At 44.9% G+C, this 11,938-nt stretch overlaps 1 protein-coding gene across 1 annotated transcript in view; it reads right to left on the reverse strand.

The window, feature by feature from the left end:
* Window positions 1-6,234, reverse strand: part of LOC310799839 (vitamin K-dependent protein S-like) — a gene marked incomplete at its 5' end in the record, with an annotated part of 20,111 nt that extends 13,877 nt beyond the window's left edge. The window contains 2 exons of the mRNA XM_083662447.1: window positions 1,474-1,573; window positions 5,914-6,234. Coding sequence (XP_083518573.1) covers window positions 1,474-1,573; window positions 5,914-6,234 — 421 coding nt within the window. The remainder of the gene's footprint in view (window positions 1-1,473; window positions 1,574-5,913) is intronic.
* Between the last annotated feature and the right edge of the window lie 5,704 nt (window positions 6,235-11,938).

The raw sequence follows: 11,938 nt of genomic DNA on the forward strand, positions 1-11,938 counted from the left end.
ACATGAAAGGATCAGCTATCACACTATTACAAATGTCGTTGTTTGTAGTTAGGAGCGCTGTAACAGACTGTTATTATAATAACACAGTGTAAAAATGTTGCTGGGTAGCTTAAAAAAATAAATAATAATAATTTATGATGTATAATTTGTATTAACAATCAATCTGCAACATAAAGCTGTCAAACAGTGGAGTGGCGTCCAAACTTTTTTGAATGGGGGCCAGATTAGATCATGTGAAAATGCCGGGGGGCTAGCTGCTTCTCGCATCATCATATGGGTTATTAAAAAAATTAATCAAAAATCACATACAAATTAATGTACCCTAAAGATTTTGTTTAGCATCTGAATACATTAGTTCTGCATGTGCTGTTCCTACTTGGTTCCTGTGCTGTACAAACTGTATGATAGTGCTGTCATCATTAGGTGAAGGGTGAAAATGCAAATTCAACTTGCTTGATTAACCAATACTGTGTTGAGGGCCACGCCCACACATAGTATATTTTGAGAGACAAGCCGAGGGCCATTTAAAATCTGTCCGTGGCCTGCAATTGGCCCCAGGGCCGGACTTTGGACATGCCTGGCCTATAGCAAGTGTAAAGTAGCATGAAATGGAAATACTCAAGTGCAAGACTAAAACTGGACAATTTCATCTCCAAGTCAGCTTTCAAGGACTCTATCATGGACATATTCACTGACACCTGCAACTGCTTCCTGAACTAGTACTTATCCCCTGCCTGTCTGCTCCGACTGTTTTGTTTTGTTTGCTCTGTCTGACTTGCCATGTTTTAACTGTGTTTTAACTTGTGTTTTAATTTGTTCTAAGTAACGTTGTATTTATTTGATCCCCTACCCCCATCCCTCAAAAGGCTGTGCCTTCTGCCAGGTCGCCATTGTAAATAAGAATTTGTTCTTAATGACTTACCTGGTTAAATAAAGGTTAAATAAAAAATAAAATAAAAATAACCTCTAAATTGTACTTAATAGTACTTGAGTAAATACATTTCATTACTTTCCACCTCTGTATAGGTGGGGAAATCAATGGCATGTACATTAGTGACACATGATTGATTGATAGCAGAGCTTGTGTTGATCCTGAGTGGACAGATGGCTGTAGAGCAGAGCAGGACACTCTCCATGTGAATCGGCCTAATCATTGCGAAACCGTTACTTTTCCCAGAAATGACCCCTGGTTGTTGTAACAACACGCCGGTCATATTCATGTCCTCCACGCACTGTTGCTGCTGCTGGCTAAAAGTGTTGCTAGCTTTATCCTGCTCCAAAATAGTCATGAAGTAGGCTATAGGCCTATGTTTGAACTTTGAACTGAGTTAGGCTACAATCCTAAAAGTCTGGGGGAACTCTCTGCTGTTTCTCCATCAGACCTAACACGTTAAACCTGGCTTCGTAAACCCCACAATATTTAAACGCTATAAAACGATGACATAATAATCATAAACATCCCGGGATACTTACAGCGAGAGGCATCGATGAGCGACAGCAGAAATAGGAGGAGACAAGCCGAGGATTCCTCAAGTGGCCGTTTGTTTCTCCACATAGTCGAGCCGTTCAGCTGCTAGGAGGCCACGCGCGGTTTGGCTCTGAGAGAGAGGGACAAAACTTTATTCTTCCCGAAAGTGTTTTCGCCTGGGAGAGAGAGGGAGGGAGGGAGAGAGAAAGAGGGAGGGAGGGAGGGAGGGAGGGAGGGAGGGAGGGAGAGAGAGAGAGAGAGAGAGAGAGAGAGAGAGAGGGGGGAGAAATGCGCGAGCTGGGCCGCAGCCAGGAGTGGAGAGGGGAGGCAGCCAGGGAGAGCTGCGCACGCACGCACGCACGCACGCACGCACACACACACACACACACACACACACACACACACACACACACACACACACCCACACACACACACACACACACACACACACACACACACACACACACACACGCCCACGCACGCACGCAGGCACACACACACACACACACACACACACACACACACACACACACACACACACACACACACACACACACACACACACACACACACACACACACACACACACACGGAGTTTGGTTGAGCTCATGCAGAAAATAGGTTTACAATACACACGAGGCCTCGCGTACAAAGGGGGTCTGGAAATAGCAGCCTACTCCCCCCTCCCCAATCACACGCACACGCACACACACACACACACACACACACACACACACACACACACACACACACACACACACACACACACACACACACACACACACACACACACACACACACACACACACACGTAGGCCCGCTGACAGCAGGCTGGGACCTGGAGAGGGGAACAGAGTTCCCTCTAATTGTCCATAAACTTCTGGAATATTTTTTGTCAAAATGACATATTTTTGATAACTTTAGATGGCCTAGGCCTACATAAAAGCTGAATGTGTTTTTTTACTTTCCAATTTTCCTTGACAGATGAACGAGAAACAATGTTAACCTATTGTGATGATGTGAATGGGCTGCGGGTCCATGACGTCAGGAGTAGGGAGGGACTCCCTGATTGACAGAACTGAGGTGATTGAACGCAGGTGAGACTGATCACGTGATTAAACGCAGGTGAGACTGATCAGGGGGGGGGGGGGGGGGGTGAGACGCTGAACATTTAAAAGACAGTGGGACTCACATTGGCGTTGTTGGAGCACCTCGCTGCTGCTGTGGTATCGGCACTCTGTTTAGGTTGTTGTGTTGGGGGGAGGGATCGATCGCGGTCAGTTATCCGCCAGCGATGAAGACAGACAGCCAGCGGGCGCGGGCCACGGGTGTATGCATGTGCTGAGGAGGGGATGCGTGGAGCCAGACAGGGACACCATAGTAGAGAGTGCTGAACTCAGTGTGCTGCGTAGCTCCCATGCTACGATCGGACATCACGCTGACACCGATTGAACCCATTTGAATCTTATCTGAATCCTGTGTACCTCGTCCAGCGAAGCCGTTTCCCCGGGGAGTTGGACAGCGTCCAAAGCGTAGACCCAGGGGAGGGTCGCGCCCATAGGGGCGAGTTAAGTCCACTTTTAAATATTGAACATTAATTGCCTATCATTATTTGTGTCTATATTTAGGCCTGTTTGTAGTTTTAATAAGGGTGGCGGGGGGGGGGAGCAGATGAAGGAGGGCTAACTGAATGCATAAAGTGTATTCCCATGTTTTCACATTCATCCAACAATGGTCGTTTGCAGTGCTTATTGATTGAGTGTTTGATAATTTGCAGTGCCTCCTGTAGAGGGTGTTGGTGTGCCGTGTTGGAGTGGTGTGCTTTAAAGCTAGGTTATGCTTAGCCCTGTGTGTAGTGGTTTCTCAAACTTAATGGAAGTCAGGGCCGGCCCGCCCATAATGCGAACCAAGCGGCTGCCTAGGGCCCCGGGAGTTGGGGGGGCCCCCCAAATTTTTTTTTTTTTTTTTTTTTTTTTTTTATTAAATAAACATAAACTATAATATTATAGGCTGTGTGTGGTAGTTAAAACATAGGTTGACGTTTATTTATGTTTGTAGTTTAAACAAAAACATAAATACTGTAGGCTACATACAACACAAAAGGCTGATATTTACCTTTTGTCGCCACCTGGTGAGTAAATATATATGTAACTAAAACCATTAAAATTGACAACCGGTCCTGCATGTATCTACCGGTCCTTGGCACAAAAAAGGTTGGGAACCCCTGGTTTAACTGACCTGGCAACCCCTATGGCTGCTGGGTTCTACACGCTTGCTTGACACTGATAGGGCTACAAACGAGCGTCATTGTCATGTTTGTTTGTTTTAAATATTCTTCTAAATATGGCTAAAAGTCCAAAAACGTCAAATTTTCTTCGGCGCTGCCGGGCAGCACCGAGAATCCCCTCCTTACAGCACCCCCTACTTAAAAGTACTTCCAGCGCGGATGCCCCCAAACCCCCGCCCCTGGGAGGGGGCCCCTGATCTATATCCTGCTTAGGGCCCCCAGATGGCTAGGGCCGGCCCTGATGGAAGTCTTATTGTGGCTGGTTGCCCCCTAGTCTATTAGTCCTGTCCTCTTTTGTTTAATAACTGAACTATCTTATTTATTTGGATTGTGTTATATTGTGTACCCCAGTCTGTGCATTTGATTATTTAAGGGCTTTGACAATAGCAGTTTCTCCTGCTAACTAGTTTCAAGTTTAATGATAACTAGCAGCTTCTCCTGCTGGTTAGTTAGTTATTTTTATTTCCGTGTCATGCCATTTCTGGCCCATCCCACATGGGATTACAAGACACTATCACACCAAATTATATATAAACATAACATACATACAACATAACTGGTATTTAAAACCCACATTTATTACAGCGGCGGGATGTCACAGACGACATATATCTTCAGAGGCTCCATCAGGAGTCAGGACTTTGTGAAAACATGAGGGTGCGGTGTCCGATTGGGTACATCACGCCCCTCTTGGAACTTCCCCGTCTCCCATGCCTTAAATATGGGGTTCTCTTCCTCATGACGGGTAGCACGTTTCCATGGGAAACGGAAGCGCATTGTTTTCCGGTCAACCCACACTAAACCTGGGTAGAGCCCACTGTCCACCTGAGCTACCAGCCAGGGATGGAGCTAGAGGTGACAACAAGTCAAACATGCCCACCAGGGGCGGACTGGGATCCTAATTCAGGCCGGGCATTAGATACCAAGCAGGCCAGGCCGATACGGGCCGACGCGCGTGCCGGCGTCCGAAGGGCGCCGGCAAAAAATTTGGGGCGTTTGAAGCTCAATTTGGGCCGTTTGAAGCCCAATTTGGGCCATTTGAAGCCAGATTTGGGTCGTTTAAAGCCAGATTTGGGCCGTTTGAAGCCCAATTTGGGCCAAGTCCAATTTTACAATGAGATGCACCCACTTTAAACCTGAATATAAAGTAATAAAACCACTAGTAAACCAGTAGGCGACGCCTGGCCTGCTGTTCAGTGAGTGGCCTGGCCTGGCCTGCAAAAAAAAAATTTTTTTTTTTTTTTTTTTTTTTTTTTTTTGGCAGGCCAGGCCACCGGGCATTTGCCCGACGTGCCCGATTATGCAGTCCGCCACTGATGCCCACAGCACTCAATGCTGCTTTTCTTCTTCTAGTTTTGTTTAACAGCGGTTTGTAAACAAATTAAAACATGCATTAGCGCCACCCACACTCACTGCTCAAATGACACAGCCCTTCAGATTCCTTATTTTTATTTTTATGTAGGCATTACAGGTGGTATTTATGTAAAATATGGAGTGACAGCTTGGAATAGATATAAAATTGCAGTTTCTACACTTCACTGTGGGTTTGTGATGCACCTGTGTTGAACCAATGGGCGCTCAGCTTGATGCGTTTCTCGTCATCCTCTGTCATCCGCAGTCGGGCGCAGTTGGTGGGGAGCAACTGTGGTGCCTCGCTCCAAATCTGCGCCCGCCTCGCTCTCGCGAGTCACGTGACTCACGCAGTCGGGCAGGACGGAGCAAGTCGGACAACTTTCTAACCATCATGCAACGGGGCAAGCAAGGCGCTGGTCGAATCTGCGCAGAATTTGCTCATCTCAAACGAGCCTAATGTCCACGGTGGTAGAAGCAGTCAAAAGACACCAGGCCAGGGCCTCAGAACAACAGAAAAAGTCATATGACTTTAGGGCTAATTTTCAATATTATTCTGAAGGAACTAGTTTGGTTTCTGAATAAGGCCAGGAAGCGTGGGGTGTGTCCGAAACTGCAGAGGCGGTATAAAGGTCCCTTTAGAGTGATGGAGAGACTGACGGATGTGCTTTATAGGCTAGTGCCAGTGGAGGGAGGCCAAGAGAGTGTTGTTCACTTCAACCGACTCAAACCCTTCACTTCTCCTTTGGCAGCCCCATTAAATCTAGAGCCAGCATCCAGAGGAAGTGATCAGAGCAGTGGCCCAAACCAATCCGGCCGACGACAGCACGCTGGGGTCCAGCTTGGTGCCAGTTGGGTCCACCATCGACCTCCCAGCCGGGATGCCTCTGCAGAAGTGGCATCCAGAGGAAGCGACCGGACGAGCCGCCCGAACCAGTCCGGCCGACATCAGCGCTCTGGGGTCCAGTTTGGTGCCAGTGGGGTCCACCAGCGCTCTGGGGTCCAGTTTGGTGGCTGTGGGGTCCAGTTTGGTGCCGGTGGGGTCCACCAGCGCTCTGGGGTCCAGTTTGGTGCCAGTGGGGTCCACCAGCGCTCTGGGGTCCAGTTTGGTGCCAGTGGGGTCCACCATCAGCCTACCAACCGGGATGGCTCTGCAGGAGGGAGGACATCGCCAGTGAGCCAGCCCAGCTGTGGAGGGAGGACACCGCCAGTGAGCCAGCCCAGCTGTGGAGGGAGGACGCCGCCAGAGAGCCAGACCAGCTGCCATCGGGGGTCGGAGGACGCCGGGGGAACACAGGATGCTCCATCCGCATCTGAATCTGTTCCCCCTTCAGATGTGCCTGTATTCAGTCCAGGGCAACAGGAACACCAACTTTCAGGTGTGTCACCAGTCGAAGAGGGACGTCTAGTACGCCAGCGGAGGCCGCCACCTTGGTCTCGAGACTATCACATGTTGCCATAGGACTGAGGTGATTAAACGCAGGTGAGACTGATCACGGGGGGATGAGACGCTGAACATTTAAAAGACAGTGGGACTCACATTGGCGTTGTTGGAACACCTCGCTGCTGCTGTGGTATCGGCACTCTGTTTAGCCAGACAGGGACACCATAGTAGAGAGTGCTGAACTCAGTGGCTGCGTAGCTCCCATGCTATGATCGGACATCATGCTGATGCCGATTGAACCCATTTGAATCTTATCTGAATCCTGTGTACGTCGTCCAGCGAAGCCGCTTCCCCGGGGAGTTGGACGGCGTCCAAAGCGTAGACCCAGGGGAGGGTCGCGCCCATACGGGCGAGTTAAGTCCACTTTTAAATATTGAACATTAATTGCCTATAATTATTTATGTGTGTATATTTAGGCCTGTTTGTAGTTTTAATAAGGGTGGCGGGGGGGGGGAGCAGATGAAGGAGGGCTAACTGAATGCATAAAGTGTATTCCCATGTTTTCACATTCATCCAACAATGGTCGTTTGCAATGCTTATTGATTGAGTGTTTGATAATTTGCAGTGCCTCCTGTAGAGGGTGTTGGTGTGCCGTGTTGGGAGTGGTGTGCTTTAAAGCTAGGTTATGCTTAGCCCTGTGTGTAGTGGTTTCTCAAACTTAATGGAAGTCTTATTGTGGCTGGTTGCCCCCTAGTCTATTAGTCCTGTCCTCTTTTGTTTAATAACTGAACTATCTTATTTATTTGGATTGTCTAATAAAGATTGTTATATTTTGTACCCCAGTCTGTGCATTTGATTATTTAAGGGCTTTGACAATAGCAGTTTCTCCTGCTAACTAGCAGCTTCTCCTGCTGGTATTTAAAACCCACATTTATTACACTATTATGTAAAATATATATTTTTTGGTCTGTTCTGGTTTACACCTTGTGACCAGTGCTTGTGACCCTGTAGTATTCCGGGGGACTTTTATTTTGACAACGTAGTCCTCTGTACTGGGAGACTGGAGCCAGTAAGTAATCAATAAATCACGTGCACACTCAGCACACACACAGGCCTATACTCAGGTTTTAGAAGTTGTTGTCACAAAGTCCCAGCAGCACTATCTATAAATCTCTTCATATCAAGAATCCATTAGCTTAAAAATGTGTCATTGAGCAAACACGCAAAAAGCGCCAAATCCCTTTGTAAAGCCTTAATCTGTAAATCAGAACAAAACACAGCTCTTGAGGTGAGACCCACTTCTTTAACAAAACAAAACACACAGACGCCACAATTACATTAATATTGTTTTCATTTCGTTATTCAGGGGGAAGGAAAAACATCACATTTTCACCATTCATCCAACTGTTTTATGTACACATAATAACCGTCTTATTTTTTAATACTTTTTAAAATATTTATACAAAATACACTGTTCTCCCTTCATACGTGTTTATTATCAGAGGAGTTTCACTGCAAAAGGTCAGCAGATATGTTGTTTGTGACAATTTGACTGGTTTATGTGAGGAGGGTGTTCATATTATTGCATGCTGAAAAACGCCATTATTGCATAAGTCACACATTTGTGGGTTTCAGAGGAGGAGTTTCTACCAAACTCAACAGATATTTTCCAGGAAGCTCATATTGAAAATAACAATAAATATGATTACCAACTTAGGGATGAGTAACAGAATCATTTTGCAATTCAGTCTTGGCAACAGAACAAGCAGTGCTTCGTTTCAAAACCCTGAGGAGAGTTAGTAACTGGTGGAAACGAACACTCGCCAAAGTTTAGAGGTTAAAGACACAGTTCACCCCAAAATAAAAACATATTTTTCCTCTTACCTGGAGTGCTATTTATCCATCTAGAGATCATTTTGGTGTTTTTTGGTGGAGTTTTGGAGTTATCGGCTGTAGAGATGATGGCACTTGGCTTGTGGTGCTCAAAGCTCTCTTTCCACAGACCTTGTGAGCAGTTTCTTATAGGAACTATTTTCTTTCAACCAAACTACACCCGCTAGCTAGCTATGCTCTTTCGATTGAACTACACATGCTATAGCTACTAGGGCAGGGGTGGGCAACTATTTTTCATGGAAACCCAGATTGTTGCCGGGGGCTGAACAAATATTGTCATGCCGTAACCCAAGGATGGGCAACTTTGATGATATAGAGGGCCACAAAAAATGTCCTCGCTACCAGGTTTTGCTGAGGGCTGAACGGCGCCATCGCGAAGAATTTGGGGCATTTGAAGCCAGGTTCAGAGGAATAACTCATTTTAAATTAACCGTTGTGATGTCATTATTCTGTCTTAACCACCAATATTTGATCCTTTTCTCACTCCTATGTCACCACCTGCTCTCAGGGCTTGAAATTAACTTTTTTGACCACCTGCCATATGGCTGCTAGATTTTAAAGTTACCAGCCAATTAGAATTTCCACTAGCTGAAATGTTTTTATGAAATAAACCAGAATATGAGTGGGTTAATTTAAGCATAAGTATCATTAACGGCCCGGGATTCTCAAAGCCTGTGTTGAGGGTCACACAAGAACAAAAATGCACTCTTGAAGCTAAATAAATCCAAAACCAACAAGTTAATTATTTAAATTTCTACTTCAATGTAGCCTTTTAGTCATAAAGATTATTGAAATATATTCATGGAAAGAGACATTGCTGTTGAGTTTTTCAAATGTATTTTTTTTTTTGGGAGTGCCATCATCCAGTTCCATTGTATTGAAGAGAAGGCAGACATCTCTATAAGGCTGATATCTCCAAAACTCCACACAACTCACACCAAAATGATCGAGATGGATAAATAGCACTACAGGTAAGAGGGACAAATATGTATTTTTTTGATTCCGGGGTGAACTGTCTCTTTAAAGCAATGATGCTGTCTTTATGTTTCATCGATGATGCTACTGTGTTATTATATACATGAAAGGTTTGGGGAGAACATCATTGGCAAAGGTTCCTTCAAGTGGAACAGTGATTCTATACAAGAGGAAAGGGGAGACACAATGTATCAGGGCAGAGTAGAGGTGGGTCCACACTGTAACAGTGTATCCATCATCCTACTACAGTCTTTAGCATAATAGGCAGTGTGTTTTTTTTCCTTTTACGAGGTAAAGTGACCGCCTTCTTCCTGCTTCAGCACTGTACCAGAGATTTTCACCCGCCATTTATTTTCCCATAGACATTTCGTAAAACGCTTATAAAAAATAGTTTTACATGGTCAAACCAAACGGATCAGATATATTTAGAATCGGGAGGGACCATAGAACATTTCACTCGGACCAAAACTTAATTTTTTTTTATTTAAATCCGCAGTTTTTTATGTTTTGGTCTGAGTGAAATGTTATGTGGTCTCTTCCTGTTTCTAAATATATCTGAACCGTTTGGTTTGACCAAGTAAAACTATTTTTATAAGCATTTTACGAAATGTCTATGGGAAAATAAATGGCGGATGAAAATCTCTGGTACAGTGCTGAAGCAGGAAGTGACGTTCCACTTTGGCTCTCTATGGAGACCCTGCCTTTCCTGTAACACTGGATTCATGAAATTGGCAATACAACCCATCAAAGTTTTTGTTTCAAACCGACACAAACTCATGACACTCACGCGCACACTGAGACACATTCACTCACTCACTCACTCACTCACTCACTCACTCACTCACTCACTCAGTTCAGACAGACAGAGAGATTCCTGCATGACAAGACAAATAGAAAACACCGTCTATATGTTGAGAACGCTACATATAAGTGCGTGGAACAATTTTGACGGAGAAAGAAAGAAAAAAGGTGTGTCACTGGAATAACTGCTCATCTGCTTTTAAAACAGTATTGGTTCTGAGATATTTATATATAATTATATATATATACCGTAATAAAAAAAAAACATATCTAAATGACGCGTACAATTTTTGTTTAAAAAGTGATGACTGGCACTGTTTGGGATCCTGTTTACCAAGGGAACACAAGTGTCAGCTACATAACTGATACAGGTACTTCTTTTTTGAAAGAAGAAAAAAAAAAAAAGTTGTTTATCGATGGTTTTGTCGTCACTTGGTCACGTGGAAGTCGTTCGTTCGTCTTCCATCGCCGACCACGACTATTACTAGACATGCACTGATTTGGGCGACGGTGAGCGCCGATGAGAACCACACGGAGCGACGCAATGTGTTAATAATAATGTACCTTCAGTAGACTCTGAGGGCTGCTGCCGACCAATACGATTCACAGCAGGCCCTTTCTCTGAGGAATGCATACAAAGGGGGTTTAAGCTACTGGGAGCGGCATTTTTCCAAGGTAAGAAAGAGCTGACGCACAGAGCAGGAGAGCTACATTATCAGGCAGCCAAGAGGGGCGAAACAACCAGCAAATACACTAGTCCAGTTCATTAGCTTGAGAAGCCTGGTTAAGATATTACACGGAGTCATCAGAAATAAAGCTAGTAAACCTGCTTTGTGATATTAAAACATGATGATACTCCAAATACAACAGAACAAGGCTCTGAATCAAAAGCGGGAAAAAACTCGAACCGATACGTCTGCGAGCACAGGGATGATACGGATTTGTGAATGAGCGATACAGTTATTTATCAGTGGGGTGATTTTTGATAGCTAACGTCAAGCTTGTTATGAGCTTGGTCCCGACAGTCCCGTCTTGTCCCCGTCTTCCCTGAGGAGGTCGGGGGACAAAACCAAAAGGTCACACAGATGCACGGGGACGACAGCGTCCCAGTGAGGAAATACAGTCCTTCCATACAGTCCTTCCATCTACAGTTTGGTCTGTGAGACTTGAAATACAAAGGAAACATTTTTTCAACAACCATTAAAACCAATAAAAATCAAAACAGATAAAATAAGCTTTTTTTTCTTTAAAGTGTGCTGCGAGGCTTGTTCATCCATCGATCTGGAGGCAATTTAAAGTGCGTGGTCACTGTCAAAAACTGTCCAGTGAAAACTTCTCTTTTTTGTCAGCACATCACAGAAAGGAGAGCCAAACTGACGCTTGGGTGTGGTTCTTTCTTCATTCGTATCCCTCCTCCCATCCACAATTGTTCCTCTTTCACTGATCTGAGGTCTGTGTCTCCAACGTTTGGAGTGATGCACCTTGGGAACACTGCGAGCAATGTACCATCTAAAGGCAACTCATTTGGTCTGGTATTGAGTCTTCAAATCTTCTGTTCATCCACCAAGTGGACAAATCTGCCCCATCAACTGGTTTCCAACTCGGTATCGCCGGCTTCCAAAATGTATTCAAACAATTGACAATATCTTGAAATTAGGTAGGTGACCAAGTTGACCTAACTTCATTCAAGGAGATTATTGAAATATGTTGAGTTTCACTGGAAATAAGTGAAATGATCACACCAAATTGCCAATTAATTTCACTTGTTGAAAAAAAAAAA

This window comes from Poromitra crassiceps (assembly GCF_964638095.1).
Source record: "Poromitra crassiceps genome assembly, chromosome: 28".
NCBI lineage: Eukaryota > Metazoa > Chordata > Actinopteri > Beryciformes > Melamphaidae > Poromitra > Poromitra crassiceps.